Source organism: Diachasmimorpha longicaudata, chromosome 4, assembly GCF_034640455.1.
Source record: "Diachasmimorpha longicaudata isolate KC_UGA_2023 chromosome 4, iyDiaLong2, whole genome shotgun sequence".
NCBI lineage: Eukaryota > Metazoa > Arthropoda > Insecta > Hymenoptera > Braconidae > Diachasmimorpha > Diachasmimorpha longicaudata.
The window spans coordinates 11,334,749-11,353,698 of record NC_087228.1 but is presented as its reverse complement, the minus strand read 5'-3'; the positions used below and the strand labels follow the sequence as shown (position 1 = coordinate 11,353,698).

Here is an 18,950-nt window from a genome sequence, read left to right as displayed (position 1 = left end):
GTTTACCATGAGGTTAATCTATTTCAAGTCTCGACTAATCTACACTTCATCTTAAGGATCAACTTTCGAAAAAAAATTCCCCAAGTGCAATTCATTGAACGGCAACTAGAATGCTTGATCAAAGCGATTTATGAAATTCTGTGGGACGTCAATGATAAATTGATAATTCATTAATTTCGTCAATTCCTCAGTATAATGATTAAACAACGCTTGAGGATGTGAGCGTTATGATTCACACAAGCTAGTTTTTTTTTATGGAGCATCTTTTCTCAATGAAAGTATCTGTAAACGCCACGAGTGTACATGTATCACCAACGTGGTGGTGGGGATTATGCACTTGTCTATTCCGTAGCAGCCAAAGAGATTCCTCATTCCCGTGGTAAAGTTCCCATCATTCCGATTATTCTTCATTCACTCCATTTTATTCTCTCATTAGACTCGAGGAAACGCAATAATCAAATTATCCAACAAGTCCAATAAATTATTAGATTTTGCCACTTTTATACGTGTGTAAATGGACGGAAACTATTTTCCTTCGTTCTCTAGCCAATGAAAAAGATATAATGAAAATGGTACTCGATGGAATAATATTAATCTAATTGAATAGATTGACCTATAATTATTTATACTGACAGCGCAGCTATGGCGTTTAAAGTCTGAGTAAAATTTTACAAAATCCATGGCTAATAAAAATTTTATGAGTGAAAAACATGGATTATTGGCGCAGGGATTGAGATGACCCTTGAATGATAATGCTCGACCTTTGTATGCCGCTAGAGAGCGATCAGGGCATCACCATCACCCAATGCCAATAGAACCCCATAGGGGACAAATCCATTGAACCCGTGACATTCAATAGTAGGTCAAGCCTTTTAGTCTGCTTCACTCTTTCCAACCATTCAGGATCAAGGCAAATTCAACCTCTTTTCCCTCTACCAACGATTTCATTACCTGCCATTAAAGTGACTTTGAAATTTGTCAAATTATCGCCGAAGAAAATTCGCCTCCAAGTGTTGCAGTGAAATAATACAAAATACAATACTTTTTTTTTTTCAACTCTTTGCATGCTTCAACTAATCGAACGTGCCAGGCGTCGCGAGTGGCTTAACGATCAGCTTCGATTTCTCTTGGCACTGTAACTCGCTCACAACTGGAATTTTTTTCACATTTTTTGAATTTTCTTTTCCCCGATGGATAGACAATATCAATAAATATCTCAGTGATATCCTCGCGATTGATAGGCATTTGAGCGGGATTAGAGAATAAGGATAGATATATATTTGAATAATGGGGACAATAAAATGCGGAAAACGTAGCAATGGATTTTTAAATATTCTCGGAGCCTTAGCTAAATTGTAAATTGGCTCACGAATTTAATGCTGTTGAATTTATAAGGTTATCAAAGTGATTCCAGATTTTGGCCCTTTTCGCGCTACACAACGCACAGCTAACCACTGCCTCTTGTATCTCCGATGTAGGACCTTGTTTCATGACCTACATAGAGCAAGGCCGTTACACTCACGATGCAGTGGTATTGGTGGCTCAACGTTTAATGTCCGATGCTTGGAATATCCTTGTGGATAAAGTAACTTGCACGGGATCCCACGGAAATACTAATACAACTGTTTCTGTATTCATGTCTTGCTCGTAAGCTTTCTTGCAGTGACCGCTTATCGCGATACAATGAGTCAAGATGAATGATATCCTGGTGTTTTATTATCACCTCTTCCCTGTCATCCTTCATTTGCTGCGATGCCAGAGCGGTATGACGATGCAAATGGGATAATGACGGAAAGAACTGACGAAGGATATCGAGTTAAGATCGATACTGTGTGGGTACAACATGATTTTTTTGTAGGTTATACGTGTATTCCTACGTGCAGTGAAGAGCAACGGATATTCTTCTTGAATAATAATTGCAACTGGTGACTTAGAGTACTCACGTGTGCTTACAACTGGATGTTGAATCCAACCTGGATTGTATACCAATCCTTGGCACAAATATCGCTTGATCTTAATTCAGTATCTCGGCCATTATCGTTTTGCTGGCCTCTAGGGGGTTTAGTAGTTATGAAATTAACTTTTACTGAGTGGAAAAAATTGAATCTAGTAAGCGTCAATTTCTTTCGAGACAAAATCCAAGAGTCGGTTCCTCATGCTGGCGAAAAAATAATGATTGAATCTTGTTCTTAACCCTCATTATGCTTTGTGTTATTCACTATTCACATCACTGCAGTTAAAAGAGACAACTCCTCATTAGTTATCAAATAAACTTCTATACGTGACCGCTCTTTTTGAAAATCAAGGACTTCAATTAGCTTCTGTTCATACAATATTTTTTGTTTACCTACGCCAAGAGATATTTGTTGACATTTCAAAATGTTCAGAAAGAAATACTGCCGACTCAATATCGAGCGCCATCTGTGAAGGTAAGCCGCAATCAATGAATTATGCTTTAGTAACTGCAGTTTAGGATCAAGGCGATTGAATTCTAACTGAAAAAGACGAAAAAACATGTAAACTCTTAACATTAGTACGAAGACAATACTAGAAATCAAGCTGCGCAGACAGGAACGTTTAAATGGGCAAAGTATTGAATGAATGAACAGTCTCTTTAACATAAAATATTTCCAATATAATTCTGATCTGGTTTTTAATTGCAGTACAAGTATTTTACATTCAATCTGGGAGAATCCATTCAACTTGTTTCGCGAAATTTTCTCTCAAAGCCATAAAAATCTTTCCATTAAATTTCAACAATCGATCAACTTATCATTATGAATATTTTAAATATTGATTATCATCCTCAACAAGAAATGGCAATTCAATGTGCACGGTTGGAGATTATTTCACAGATTTTATAATTTCCCGACGAATAATTTGTATGATGACTTATTCCGTGAAGGAAACCAATTGTCTATTGCTCAATTCCATAATTGAAGTGGATAAATCAATTTTACAGAGTCACAGAGAGGAGAGTGCGTTCATAAAATGGTTCGACAAACTAGCAACTATCTATTATGATAATACAACACCATTTTCAATGAGAGAATAATGCATATTTATATTTTTTTTTTGTAGAATTCAGATTTCCTAATGTATATCGTACACATGGTTGTCTACATTACACATCTAGACTGATTTTTTTTTATTTAAATAGAATCACAAATTCCCCCTTTTCCATCAATTGTAAACAGAAAAATATTATATTTTTTTTACCGATAAATATATATAGTTGCCAAAAGCTTTGGCTTTATATGCTTTATATGCATCGGAAATTAATGTCTCTCTTCTACCCAAATACACATATTAACACTGATATTGATGAATTTCCATATCAAACGATATCAATGCATATTGATCCTTCTAGACTACGAATAACAAAATTTTTCGAGAAGCACGTCTTTACTAAAATGCTAAGGAGCCCCAATTTTCCGTCTACTCTAATTAATAACTTTGTTTAGCAATAATACAAAATAAGTTTTAATTGAAACCCCAGATGAATTGACTTAAAGGATCGGTTTTTTGAGGTGAACTATTTTTTTCCTCAATACAAGATATTGAAGGCCTCGTAATTTTCAAGCAATTGATTCCTTGGCAGAAGTAAAGACATATTCCTAAAAAAAATCATTGTTTTCTCACTGTACATCGAATCTGAAAAGAAGAATTTAATTTTACCGAGTCGACAAACAGACATCGAAGCGGACTAGTGGGCTCTCCTCAAGGTTAATCTTCCAGGAAGATATTCGAAGTATAACAGGTATTAAAGGCTAAAATTTCGTCAACAAATTCATCTGATCTAATCGATCAACTATATAAAAAATTACACTCGAACTCCCTGTTGAGCGAGCAACTGTTTCCTCTGATGTAGACTCGGTGACTCACCATCATAATCAACGCCCGTTGCTCTCGTATCATCAAATGACTTGGACTTGAGGGTATTCAGAGCTTTTAAACATGAATTTGTTGATATTTCAAGGGACTTTGAGCTCTTTAGTGATGCATTAGCAAGTTTTTTTATGGTTTCTGATATAGGACACTTGATAAAATCCACTTTCTCACGGTCCTTGAAACATTTCTGGAGATTAATATCATCAGACTCTTGAGCTTTGTCCTTTCCATCCTGCTTGGTGGCTTCTAGAGATTCTTGATTGAGTTTCAAAGGTGCATCATTGGTTTCTTCGCTCATATGACACGAGGAATGTTGTTTCTTCGCTTCTCCTCGTGCGAGCAATGAATTTGGTGGTGCCTCAACGTATCCACTCTCGTCACTATCTGCCTCCTCTTCGTCTAGCGAATCAAGCCTGAGGAAGGGTTCCTCGCTCTGCACTAACTCGTCTACTTGGTCGATTCTCGTTGGATATTTTTCACCTTTCACGTCTATCCGTCTTCTCCCTAGATTCTCTATTCTGGGTGGACTTTCACCACGAGGTCGGTAGTCAACGACCTGGGGAGGGGAGGTGGAGAAAACTCTCAATAACTTCCTGGTATCACATTGAATGAAGGTAGTTAAAAAAAAAACCAATTCGTCAGGAAAATTTAGTCAGAGCAGCTTAGTGACAAACCGCTTGTAACCAAAAATGGGTGTAAAAAATTTCGTCATAAAAACTTAAAGATTAAAAAAAAATTTATAGAGTAGAACTAGAAATAAAAATTCCATCATTTGATTTTTTGATAATTATTTTGATTGTTTTTATTTTCCCGCCGAATGTGATTTCGTAAAAGAATCTGCCTAAGTCGTTATAATTACCTCGTCAAACACCTCTGCATCCTCAAAGTCGAATACATGTGAAGATTCAATTTCTTCATCAATTTCTTCCTCTGTTTCATCGATTTCACTACTGCAAGTTGAATATCGTTTTCTTGTCCCTCTCATATAATGAAATCGTGGACTTCCGTTGCAGGTTACGAAATTCGGCGAACCCTCGGAATTTCTTCTAAGTCCTACGCCGGAGGTGGGCCTGACAACGTCACCCGCGAATAGTACTCTTCTACTATTTCGTGAATCATTCTCAACTATTGATTGATTATCATCCCCCCCGGATGCTCTTTCCTCACTGTTTGATGTACTTGCTGTTTCACATCCGCTCGATATACTTCCATTCTCGTCCAAGTATTCGCTCGAGGCGCCGGCACGATTCAATGCATCAACGAGACGGGCCAATCTCCACCCATCCTGATCCTGCCAACTTCGCGCTACATTCTCGAGTGACCTACAAAAGGGATTATTTTTTTTACATGCATATCGCCGGCTATTCTCTTCTCCCAATTTTTCAGCTTACCAGTGAAAATGCAATGATCGTACAAATTTAGGTCTCAGTACCAGTACTACAAATTTATTTCTCTTTTTTCTCATTAATTTACTAGTAAACGTAAGAAGAATAATTTTTCATTTCTTTGTCAATTAGTCAATGTCATTCGATGAATTTTCAACTCAATTATCCCAACAAAATAAATCCAACAAGTAAAAAAAAAAAAAAGTAGTAATACCTCAGTTCTTCGAGCAGACGTTTCTGTTCAATTTCCTCAGCGACAGCATCCTCCTCAATTGCTGATAATTTTGGTGCACTCTTTGATCTTTCCAAAGGTGGTCTGTAATTCTGTCCCCCCGTACTGAGCAATATTTTCCTTCGCGGAAGGGAGGGATTCTCGTAGACTGCATTTGCCAGAGAGAGTCTGAAAGAAAGTAGCCAAAAAATAATAACCGCCAGAGATTAGAGTAACGTTTTGATGAATGTAAATATAGTCTCAATGAAGTACAAGCGAGATGTAAACGATCTATTGTCCATAAGAATTCCAAGAGCCCGTAAGTTCGTGTGTGGAATTGACAATTTATCGACAGTTCCCTCGACCCCAATATACAAAATAGCCTGCTATTCAGCACGATATAGCCAGAGTACAGGAAAATTTATTGTTTCACCAGTTTGTAAGAAGATATGAATAGTTTGAATGGAATTGAGAAAGGCGGCAATGAATACTCACCTGGCATTTTGCCTTGAAACCTTGTCCCTACGGAATTCAAGTAACGCCTGTTGTAATCTGGCATTCAAGGTCGAGGCAAGTCTTCTTGCGGTAGATTCCTTTGAGCAGAGAGCAGCGTGACATCTCAATTCAGGCCTGAGTCTCCGACCCTCGTGTCGATAAACCCAGACAAATAAACGTGGATGGGAGACGGGTGCTGTGCAGTATGTAACACGATGCGCCCAGTATTCGGTGAGGCCGTGATCCTTGGTTGTGGCCGTCAATCCCCCGTTCGTCACCGTCAGTCTCATCGTCACGTCCGGCCTATTGCTGCTCACGTAATTACGCCACAAGGTTGATACTGGCTTCTCAACACAGCCCTCGCCTAATTGATAGACAAAGCAAACTTTAATTACTTCAACTCTTTAACGCATCTTGACGATAGTTTACTTCCTCATTGAGTCAGTTCTATCCACTGATCAATTAAATACCTGGTGATGAAAAAAATTTTGCTACGAGCCCTGACAAACAAGAAAATATGCAAATCCAAAGTATTTAACATTTTTGATGGAAAAAATTCATCAATAATATAATTGAATATTTTTTATTATAATCTTTTTGGTGGAAATGACAAGTGTCAACATTTATTCATAAAAAAAGTTCCCTTTTCACTCAAACATACGTTCATGGCAAAAGACAACGACGCTCACGACTTTCACCGATTATTAGATTACTACTTATAGACGATCTGCTTAGCCCTCAATTTATAACGACCAAATGGTTTTTCTCACTGTATAAATTCAAGTATGATGACTGACGATAAATTTAATCAATTGCTCGGGTAGAACACGATCGAGGCAAGAGAAAAAAATATGCTAACAGTGGGGTCATGTTTGTATGATCTCTCTTAATAACCTACTGCGAATTGTTAATAAAAAATCTTATGAATTTACATTGATTGCATTGATTTGTATAATCTCATGTGATTTTTTTTTATCAAGAAACGCTACGATGTGAAACTATATTTCTAACTGATGATTGAGAATTTCAAAGCGCCTCATAAATATACCGCAGGTGTATTTCACTTAAGCCACATTGCCACAGCACGTTATATTTAGGATATTTATACACATATAATTTTAGGTTTGATGTAGAAAATAGAATTTTTGGAAATGACGGAATTAATGCGACAGCTCATCTCGGAAAATTTCAAGTGGCTCTAATGTGAGAACTATGGAAATACAGATTGTCGTCTACGTGGGAGGCATGGGAAATAAACGGCGGTAGACGGGGGAAGTAGGAGACGAGAGTTCGCAAGCCTCTCTGTGGCATTTTTCCAGGAAGGATTAAATCATCCGGCCAACCAGACTGTTTTCTTCCTTGAGGTGGAGGTGAATTGCAGCGAGCATTAACCATACGAGCGAAACCATCTCGCCACCGGGGCGATAAACAAAAAAATAAAAATAAATAATTGCGTTTCTCGCGCTCCTCGGGGCTTGGTTGGCGTTTAAAGGGCCCACAAGTGCGGGGGAAAAAAAATTCACCTGGCCTTTGGCGAGAAATCATCAGACAGCGCCATTACCAAATATCCCGTGCCAAGAAGAGAAAAAAAAATATCATGACAAGTCTAATTAGAACAGATCGGCAGTATTATTATTTTCTCCTCAATATTCAACAGACCGAATAGGAGAAAGGTTGCACGAACTAACAGCTCTCTTTCTCTCCCTCTCTCCCCCCGTCCATTGACCACTTTAAACGATTAGAAATAGAAATTACACGCGATTATTTCCATGACAAATGTCCTAGCTTCTGATCACCTGTCCTTGCATGTTTTTCATTTGATCGTAGCTTTTTCCTTTTGCATTAACATGTTAATTTATATGGTATTGAATTGATTGACAATGTCAAGGACATTATTTGTTTCGGTAAAATTTTTAAAAAATATTCATTTCGTATGGAAAGCCTTCTATCGGTACAATGTTTTTATATTTATTTACTTCAACTTGAATATGTGAGGACAATAAGTTTTTTTCCGCGTATGAGATAAGCCAATGGGCCACATTCCCCGTAAAATTTCGAAAGCTGTAGAACACATTTAAAAATTTTATTACCTAGGTAAAAAAGCGATAAGAATAATGTTCGGTTCGGTGCGATAATTCAGTCAACATTCAACAATGAGACTGAAAGTGGCGAATGATGCGAACTTGGGTTCCATAATTTTCATTGAATGTTTCTTTCATGCGTGATGAAAAAATTATAATAAAGTTTCTTGCGTTATTCATCATCGCTTTTTTTATTTATTGCCAGCATCATCAATCCATCCGAGACTTAATAATCTCTTATCAAATGGTAAAAGCAAAAACGTTATTACCAATTATTTGAATTTCTTAGTAAGTATCGTAATCAAGACATGCTTATGTCGTTGATAATGAAAAAATGAGAAAAGAGAGAAAAAAGTCAACTATATCGTTCTACTCTATCCCGGAAATAAAATCCAGAATCCAACATCAGACGGAGAGGAATATTCGATAAAAATGACGGAACAAGTTGGGAACGAAAAAATTTGATAGATTCGGAAAGCTACAGTTATGCATTTTAGTCACAAGCCTGAACCGTCAGAGAACAATGAAAACAAATGAGGAGAACGTCAATTGATGAAAATAATTGATGCGAAAACTACCGAATAATTATTCATCCATCTACGCATGACATGGTTCAGCTACATGCAAGGAAATGTGCTTGCTTAGAATTCCCAATAGCGAAATCCACTTCTCACTTCCGGTATTCATGGGGCGTCGGCTGATTTACAATCAGGGACATGAATTTGCATAGGAGAAACTGACAGATCCACGTACGATTAACGGGTTTGATTATTGTTGAAATATTTATTGGACAACTACTGACCTGCATGCGCTTTTAAATCTTAAAATTGTTGTTACAATGTTTTTTCTATCGCTTTGTTCTACATTATTAGTGCATTATGTTTTTTTCTACCTGGAATATAACAATGTTCAATGTCAGCGAATGGACTTGACGATGTTTACATGATTTTTTCACAAATCGATTTCTTTCATGTGACAAAAAAAGTGTTATCTTTTCCGACTGATACTGGATTTGTGGAAATACTGGTTATGCATAAACACAATATATTGGCAGAATCTAAATATTAGTGAAATAAGTAAGGACAAGGTTGTGGATGTTCTCAAGTAAGCATTGGTTTAGTGATAAAAAATCTAAATCGATTATTAATATGCTGAACTTACCCTTAGCCCATCCTGTGAGGACGTTTCCAAGATATGCGACCTTGTAGGAAGGATCGTATTCAGTTATCGAGGCGTTTCCCCGGTGTCTTTTCCATAATTTTCCAAGTCCCCTTTTCAAAGATCTAAGGGTCCTGTTGCCCAACTCTTTACCTCCAGAGCTGTAATCATTGGAGTCTGCGGTTAAGTCCTCATCCGCTGGAACAGCCACAACATCGCCCATTGTCTTCATCTCGATTATAGTTTTCTCACAAATGTGTTCAGTCTTTTTTGTTAGAGATTCGATCTCTCTGCGTGAATATTCAGACTTTATTTGGATTTGATTCAAGTGCTAAGCGGATCATCGTGGATTTTTCATTCATTACTACATGGCAATATTCAAATAAGCTGGACAATAGAACAAGTTATTCGTGATGAAATTGTTTTCTCTTTTTCCTTAGTTCTGAATGAAGACCCTTTTCCGCAATTTATGCTTATCTGAAACAAAAAGGATAATAAATCGAGTTATTAATTTGATAACTAGGAAAAAGATGAAATAATAAATAAGGAAGGTCAATCATATAATATGCCCAATATTGCCATTTTCTATCCAACTTTTCAATCCGTAAACTGAAGTTGCGGTTTTTCGCCGGCTTTTCCTCGTGGTATCCGGTGAAACGGGGTCTTATCAGTTTCCTTCAAAAAAAATTTCGTTCTATTTTCCTTCTACATGACGCCATCTATCTTAAGAAAGGTTTGCAGTCTCCGTAATGACCTTACAATTCTGAATTTACACAAAAAATATAATATGCCAGAGATGTCCTTGAGTCTCACCAGGGCCACTCCTCTACGTGGTACGAATGTATTCGCTGGCCGCAATGAAACGATCGAATATAATACTCAAACCGCGACCTAAAATTGGAAAGACTCTCACGTGAACGTCAAGACTTTAATCTCTTTATGATGAGTGGATACAAGCTAGCTAATCGAGCGATATAAATATTCTAATGAATGTAAAATTAATGATTGGGCGTAGATATTCCTCGTTAAACTACTAAAAAAATCCGTCCCCTTTGCCTTACCTTTTTCTTTTACCTTGGCTTACGTAAAAAATGATTAATAGCGCTAATTTAACTTCCAACGATCAAATGAACTCCGAGTTAGGGATAATATATAGCATTAGAGTTTTCCAGGGTGTGTGTCACAGTCTATTGAATTATTGATTCTTTTTCCCTAATAATATCAACTCCACGGCATTATTTAACTTTTATTTTATTACTCGCTCTCTGGCGATACACCGAGCTCAGTGTGGGTGTATCGCCAAAATATATTTCAATTTTCTTTTTTGATTTTATGAATTATACACACCTAGCATTGAATATTAAAATAAAATAAACAAAAAAACAAAAGCTCTTTTGCCATTTACATAGAAATAGTATTACTATGAAACTATGAACGTTGCACCCCATTTTGCAGTACTAAAATCGCTGGAAAGGGTCGAGAATAATCTCCCCTCTTGCGTGTTATGACGGCATAGATCTTGATCATGCAATTTCACTGATAAGAACTTCACAGTGTGAAGAGTAAAAATGGCGAAGCAAAAAAAATGCTGAGTTGGCGAAAAAAAAGTGTAATTGAGGATAAGAACCTGACTAAAAAATCGTGTGGATAATGATTAAGTGCATCAATCAATTACAAATCCAAGTCCAATGCGGAAAGAAATATTTCTCCTTTTAACGAATGGCATTTGACTAGTTAAAAAACATTGAAATGAAAATACTCGTCGTTTCAACTAAGATTATGTCATCAGGACAATGAGGTACAAATGGAAAGACAGAAATACATATCTGCGCGTGATATCGTCAGCGGTATTGTATAGATTCGTGTTTCTGTTTAGCCTGCTGTATCTGTTGAATTAATCGATGGGTTAAGACGAGTATTTAGAAAGATAAAAAGGGCATTAATTCATTTTCATTTGAATTGTCCCATAATTCCCATAATTCATAAAATTTATTGATTTTCCGCAAAAGTTAGGCGTCCGGCGTTTCCGGCGTCATTAGGTAGCACCGCTCTCATCATTATTTAAATCCCGTAATATTAGCAATTACGAAAAATGGGACAATAAAAAGAGACAATTAGCCTTTGAATTATGAATTGTAAGCACATAAGTTGGTCTCTAATGGTTTTATTTATCGATTTGTTTAATTATTTCATATTGAATTAATTCATATTCAATTTATTCCATGTATTTCCATTGGTAATAGAAGTGAATTGCAGAGTGATTGGAGTATGTAACGAGTATCCACCGATAGACAGGTAAAACACCGGTGCTCCACATGAAAGCGCCCGGCGAAAGTTTCACCGAGTCAACGGCCTGTGTGTGAGCTCTCCTTGAATGCCGGTTTGTACAGACTTTTTTTCCACACCGGTTCTCTTCCGACCATTGCATATACAAGTGGGAATCATTTCTTCTTGCTCAGTGTATTTCATTTTCCCATACCTCGAAATATATTAACACAGTTTTCAATTCATTGGAATATTGCATCGTTGGAAAAATGACAACTTATCCTCAAGTCTCACTGCTACAATTTCAATTACTGAGATTGTAATTGTCGTGAGTTGGATTACGCCGCATAATATACGAAATTATGTAGTCATATCAGGTGTTCATGTACGCAATCATTGACGAAGGAAGAACCACACACGCAACCACTCTCTGTCATCAACATTTTCCTCGATAATTCTACAACAATGGGTCAATTATAAATTGCGTTACTGCTTTTCGAATTTTAAAATAGACTGAATAATATGACCATTGCATGAATCATAGGGGGGACAAAAGGATTAGCTTTAAAAGCTTGGAAGAATCAGGAAAATCACTCATATAAATTTCTCCCCATCCTGTACATTAGAGAACAATAATATCAAATAGTATAGAAACTCTATTCTTAGGCCAATTCTCTTTTTTTCTCTATGACGTGCACAATAATCTGTGGAAAATGGAAATCACGATGGAAGATTGTATTTTCCGTCGATAAATGAAAAACCATCAATTACCTATCACACGAGTCGAGAAAGATTAATCACCTTGGAAGATCTTTAACTAGAGATGAATTTGGTAATGATTAGTTAGTCCCTGACTCACGTCTGATAGACATGTGACGGGAAACCCCAATAATTGTTTCCTGTCAGGTGTGTATAAAGGCGGATAATGTTCGAGAAAGGAAGGAGGTAAAGGGAACAACGATCCATGAGTATACCAACCATGTTCGCACATCTCCATCAGCTGAAAATATAAGACACGTATTTTCTTTAACGGAAATCAGCGGGGAGTCTTCTCAATAAGTTGGAATTTTTTCATTCACAGGAAATACCCTTCGATAATGCGACAAGTGCTGGACAGTGCAGAACATATTCAATCCCTTCTCAACACAAATTATTGACTATTAATTCAGCAGATTGAGAATCTATATTTTTTTCATAATTTTGACGTATGTGTGTCCCAAATATAAATAATATTCCAAAAAATTGCGTTGGCTTAAGGAGCGCTTTCGTCTATTAGTTCACGAAGGAGATGCTGAAATGAGTAATAAAATACGAGAGGCAAAAAAGTGGCATTCCAGTGGCATTGCCAGTGTTTCGCCGACAAACTCTCTACCAGTGTTTTCCGACATCTCACGACACTTTCACAAAGATCCTGTCAGTGGTGAACAATCCGTTCTCGTATATTTACACAGCAACCATTTCCGACTTTTGCCTGGATTCTTTCATTCGTAATTTTTCCACTCCTTTCTACAATAGCCGCGTAACTCCCCGGACCTATACAACTATTTTATGTACCGCACAGTAGATTTACAATTTAAATTGCCATCTGGTGTACCGAACTACAGAGCCGTTAATAATATACCCTCCGTCCCGTCGCTGAATATTTTTTGTGGAATTCGATTTTATTAAGTGTAATTCTATACGAGAACAATTGGTTTTCTTCTTCGGCGCTCTCGAAAAATTTTCCACTTTTCAAATTTCTATCAAACATTATATCTCATATATATATATATTTTTTTTTAAACAATTGTCGAAAGAGGCAGAATTTTTAAAAGACATTTTTCCGTGACAAATGATGAAGCAAGTGCTGCTTGGGATGACAAATTGGCAATTTATGCGAGATAATAATTCACCACATGTTTGGCTTTTGGACGATCCACTCATTTGTCACGTTCCTTCTCAATATGAAAGGACAATTAGAAAATAGAGTGTCGAGTGCATCTAGCGAAAGTGCCTCCATTTTCATCTTTAATTTCAAGTCGATTAATTGAATGCGACTCTACATGTATCCCAGTCTAAGCATCAAAACTTTGTGCATATAATTTGTTATGAGCTACAAGACAGCCATTGTATATTAGTTCATAGAAGTTATAGGAGTGGAGCTTATTAGTCATCGTTTAAACAGTCATTTCAGCATTCAAGCGGCGAGGAAAAAAATTACTTTTGCTGATCAACTACTTTCTTCGGAGAAAAATGTAGGTTTTCTTTAATTCTAGGACAATGATGTCACACATCATTTAAAATAAACTTCATTAGTAATTATTACGTATTAGGTCCATGATTGATCTATTGAAAATATTGGGCAATTCAGAGGGTATCACTAGCACAAAAAAATTCAAATAATAATCACTGAGTATTAAACGAGAATCATTAGGAGTGTAAAAATTGAGGGAAAGGGGCTGCAGTGAAACTCAAATCTGTTTTTAATTCCCTCGATATGAAGGGAAAAATGAGTAACACGATAGAACTGTATTCCTCTTAGGGAATGTTTCCCATTTGTACGTGTAGACCACAGCCCATAAGGGTCACCATTTGCATATTTACTGGGGAGTAGAATAAGACGATAAGAACGCGTCTAAAAATGTAGGTAATTTACGATCATCTGAGGTAACACAAGTCTCATGTTCATGGCCTTGATGCATGCTAGTTACAGTATCACCACCACCGACAAAGGAATCTCCGCGACTCATGGTGCATCGACACTATGTATACACTCCGATATAGGCAATAAATACTCCAGTTAATTGAAGTAGCGCTCCTCCTCCTCCCCCCCCCCCTAATTAGTCATCTATTTCGGCGTATAATTGATAATAAAAAGGGAAAATGAGAATGAAAGAATTATCCGACCGATCATATCTAAAATGAATCACAAGAAATTAATGAGCACTTTCGAAATTCATTGACGTACCTGTAGGTATGTGTTTTCCTTGTTATCAAAAAATATTTTTAGCTATTACGTGTTTTTAAAATGACATTAAACACATGTATTAAGCAATCATCACATAAAAATATAAAACTTGACATTAACTTCTCATCAAAGAAGTCCAAGATTTAAATTGATTGGAAGTGAACACTTGGGAAGAAATAATGTCCCTTTGAAAAAGCACCTGATCCGTCTCAGACTGCATGTATGCACCAACTGACAGTGACTACCGTCGCGCACAGCCACCTCTACTCCCCGTATAACGGCGGCAACAAACCACTCGCTGAATCGTCTGCGACGCCGCATCACCGACAAAATCTACGACGGCGACGACGTTCAGACTATTTCACTCGGAAAACACATTGGCCAACTTCATTTCAGCTGAAAAAGTATATTCAATTGAAATAATTAATTGCTCGAAATGCAACAACGGTTATACTCAACGGTCGTCTATTGTAAAGAGAAACAAATATCTTAGGCAACCTTGGCATGTAATGAAAAATTCATTGAACATGATCTAACTGATACCCGTAACTGTACCTCAAGTAATCACTAGTGGAGATAGGCTTATTGTTGGGGGACACTTAGCATCGCCACCTGTGTACCTGTGCATCTTGTCTGATTGAGGAAAATTGCTGTATATCTTTCCCGTGGGGAATAACTTGGAAATTACTCGGTAGTAATCCATAATCGCTCTCTCATTTTCTTTACAAGACACGAAGTAATTAATATTCGCACAACTAATAGCAAAGATAATTGAGGAATTCTCCGGTATGGATGAGTTATCAATGTTATGGTTCAACATAATTCCGGTAAATTACGTAATAACTTGTTTTTGGAGAATGCAATGGTTTCGTTCGAGTGAAAAGAAATCTTTCTGATCACCGACACTCACCGACTCTCTCCAAGTGAGAAGAAAAATACACAAAAAATCAAAGGATATCTGGCGAATCTTCCGGCATTTATGATATTTCCAATCAATTGGACGGAGCGATTGATGCCTGGTGAAAAGGTGCTATTGTTGGATTTTGTGGAATTAAGTCGCTGGTAAATGTTATTTTTCCACATAATCCGAAATGCAAAAGCCGTGATGACGTGTTTTCAGAAAAATCAGTTTTTTCGTTTTTTATTACCACTCGCGTTCGCTACAAGTTGAAAAAAAAATATACAACCATCCAGTAGCTTTCAATGAAGAAGAAAAAACTAATAGAAGGATTTTGGTGCTGTTAACAACGCTTCCCATACGTGATAATGAAGAAAAGACTTGAGACTTGCAATGAGCACGTTATAACAAGATAATACAAGTTATACTCTCTTGGAAATTGTATGCATTGCGATGTAAATTCAACTTGACTGGGTGAATACGACAAAAGTGTCTCAATAATTCCCAAATTGTAACAAAATATTCATCTCCGTGCAATCCATCGATTAGGTTTCAATTTTGCTGCAAGTGGAGCTAACGGTCAATGCATTTTGCGAACTTGATCGATACAAACACCCACAAGTATAGGTGTTTATATCTTCGGAAACCTTGAAATTACAGTGATTCATCGTTTAAACCCCATCAACTCACATACGCAACCGCAAAAATAGGTGCAACTGCCATTGGCGAATAGTTTCTTACTAACACTCAAGATATCGCTGATAACGTAACGGTCTTATGGTACGTAACAAGGGAAAAGTCCTTTTCACAACACATCTCTCTATCACCTCATGACCCCAATAATTTTTTATTTCATTTTTTCAACTTATTGTACCTTGGACATAACCAAAAGTTGTTCAATATTTTCAAATCAAATTTTTCTCTCCACCTAAATGTAAAATTTACTACTAACATCCATACTGTCAATGACAATAGAAAAGGGAGAAGGAAAGACTGAGGAGGAGTCTTGTCCCATTGAACTTCACCTACTCTAATTGACCCTAGACAGCAATAAAGTAAACTGATAAAACTCGAGATTCTCACATATTATGTACTTTTCCTTCTTTCTCATTCATTCAATTAATTAATAAATTATGCTCATTGGCCATCGAGCTCTGGTCAGAATATTGCACATTACCGGAAAGTTATTTATTCTGACTCAACACCCTAATCTTTTATCACGATTTTCCAGTGTTTTGCTTTATTTGCATACGCATTGAATATTATCCATTCATAGTTGGAAAAGTAAAGAGGAAGTATCAGGAAGATTAATGAGCATTTCATCTAAAGTCAATTACGATAAACCTCCTGCTTGTAATTAATAGTTTACAGCGAATATTTTAATTTTCATTCATTTTCATTTTATATTCAGGGATGCAGAGATAAAGCTATAATTTTTAGCGATTACCATTTTTATTGGAGATGTGTGATGTGTTTACCCAAAATTTTTTTCGTGTTTTTTTATCCCTCAGACTACGAAACATTCAGCAAACAGCCTTGGTAAAGGAATTCGATAAAGTTCACCACACCGGTATCCAAAACAGGGTACATCTACATACATTCACTATGTGACCTCGTCCATGTTTATTCCTCAAACCTATGTCTTCTATATTATACGTAAAACGGCGCATTATCATTCCACCAAGTTCATGCCCAAGGAGTTTCGGTGGTAATGATGAGCTTTCGATGACGGTGAGAGCATACACCTTGAAAATATTCAATAGCAATGGGAACGTGAAAGCAGAAGGAAAACAATTTTAGGGCTTTCGACGGAAAAATGAGTTTTCAAATATAAATATTAGCAATATTAGCTGTCCTCTATCAGCTGAATAAATCACCCATTTTCCCCCAATTTTCTTCGACCCTGCTACAGCACTCTCTCCCTCTCTCTCTATCCTCATGCAGCGTCAACGTTCCTCAAATACCTGAATACCACCACGGTATACGGGTATTTATTTACCATTTGCAAAAGAACGAACTCTCCCTGCCTGAGGCTTTTCTATGAGGAACCTATACGACGGTGTAAAAAATAACGGGAGAGGAATGACACGACGGGCATACCTGTCCTACGATTACTGCGCTTTACCCATTAAACAGCCTCATTCACATTTTCAATTCAAGACCGGATAAAAATTGTATTTATAATACTGCCCGGAGTGTCACATTCGTGATCAACTATCCGTAAAGAAGAAATTTAAATAAAAACAATGACAAATGTACGACATTCATTGGTATTCCGGACATACAGGATACTGTTTTCGTCGCGAGCTCCGCTTTACGCTATTTTTACTTATTACTCCTGTACACATCGCCCTAATAAGGGATACCCGGATGTTTTACGTCAGCAGCAGAGAAATTCATCATTTTTTGGATATAGTTAATAAATACATAAGGAATACTGGAGCATTCAATTGAAAATAAATTATGGGAAAAGCATCTTTCATTGCCATTCACTCGTTATTCATACACTTTTGTGTTAAATAGACTTTTATTCGTTAAATAATTCAGAGCGTAAAGTGTGTTCTAGAAATTCCGGAAAAATCAAGAGTCAAGATTTAGGAGAGAGAGAAAAAAAAACATATTTTTCCAAATATCTATTGCCTTGAGAGTCAGTGCTGATAATTATTGAACAAGTTGGCTCAATGTCAAACCTAAGATGATGATCTTCTAGAGCAGCGTAATTGACATAATTGAAAGCCAATGAGAATTGTCTGAGAAGGGCTCGGTGGAGATATGTGGTATTGCAAAAAATAAATACTGAATAAAAAAATTAATAGCAAATAAATATTTGACTCTCACATATGTGCACCTTTTCCCATACAGGTACATAACAACTATAGGCACATTCCTGAGGTGGAACGTCGCTGCGATCGTTTCTACCAGCAACAGGAGGTTCATGTTCGTGACTTCCACCTGTTAAAAACCCGCTTGAGAGGGTATCCTCGGATGAGGCAGACCGTGACCAACCGAAAACTCATTGGAAACAATATTCTATTATTCTACAGTTGCAACGAAACTAAATACAATAAGCAGAAAATACTCACTGAATAACCTCAATATTTGATCAATCATGTAAAAGTAGGAAACAACCGGATTAATTCAATATGGCAGGTGTTCCATTCTCCTCAAGGTAAAAGACAAGACAAGCCCTCAAAACGTTAACACAATTTTACTCACCATAGAATATCATGTTGAAAGTATCTGCTGTAATGTGAGAAAAGAGTACCACAATTTTCACTTTATTTCAAATTCCAGGGAAAATGGTGACCGATGTAAACAGTTCTCTTCGGCATTCCAGGGAGTCATTGGATGAAAGTAGCAATGTATATATTATTCGATTATTCACTGATTGTGAGTAAAAATGATACTTCACCCACGATATTTCACTTAAATATTGGATCCTCCGTCTATAAAGTAAACGTGAAGAAAAATAAAGCATGTGCACTGACTTGATTTGGGGTTTATAATAAAAATGTTTTAGACGCCTGCGTTATTGCCCGGGTACATACCGTGGAGGAACGAAGGCTTTGCCAACGGCGCTCGCCACAGCAACATAACTGGACACTGGTTGGGTAGGGGC

At 36.9% G+C, this 18,950-nt stretch overlaps 1 protein-coding gene across 5 annotated transcripts; it reads right to left on the bottom strand.

Moving 5' to 3' along the window:
- Nucleotides 1-2,613: 2,613 nt before the first annotated feature.
- Nucleotides 2,614-18,689, bottom strand: LOC135161803 (uncharacterized). Of its 5 annotated transcripts, XM_064119725.1 has the most exons (8): nucleotides 14,434-14,700; nucleotides 9,981-10,112; nucleotides 9,801-9,896; nucleotides 9,225-9,698; nucleotides 5,983-6,346; nucleotides 5,491-5,676; nucleotides 4,751-5,213; nucleotides 2,614-4,447 (listed from the first exon to the last, which is right to left on the bottom strand). In XM_064119725.1, the coding sequence occupies exons 4-8, from the start codon at nucleotides 9,451-9,453 to the stop codon at nucleotides 3,824-3,826; spliced, it is 1,866 nt and encodes a 621-aa protein (XP_063975795.1). In that variant the 5' UTR covers nucleotides 9,454-9,698; nucleotides 9,801-9,896; nucleotides 9,981-10,112; nucleotides 14,434-14,700; the 3' UTR covers nucleotides 2,614-3,823. The 5 variants fall into 5 exon arrangements, with proteins under 5 accessions (XP_063975795.1, XP_063975796.1, XP_063975794.1 ...); XM_064119726.1 differs by lacking the exon at nucleotides 9,801-9,896 and having other exon boundaries at nucleotides 10,035-10,112; XM_064119724.1 differs by lacking the exons at nucleotides 9,801-9,896; nucleotides 9,981-10,112; nucleotides 14,434-14,700 and adding an exon at nucleotides 18,548-18,689.
- Nucleotides 18,690-18,950: the final 261 nt, after the last annotated feature.

Excerpts from the sequence above, each read along its gene's own strand:
- LOC135161803 (XM_064119724.1), bottom strand. The coding sequence starts at position 9,453 with ATGAAGACAATGGGCGATGTTGTGGCTGTTCCAGCGGATGAGGACTTA. Across the intron at positions 6,347-9,224 it reads CCTCACAGGATGGGCTAAGG|GCGAGGGCTGTGTTGAGAAG; the intron begins GTAAGTTCAGCA and ends TCTATCAATTAG. Across the intron at positions 4,448-4,750 it reads ATGCAGAGGTGTTTGACGAG|GTCGTTGACTACCGACCTCG; the intron begins GTAATTATAACG and ends TCCCCTCCCCAG.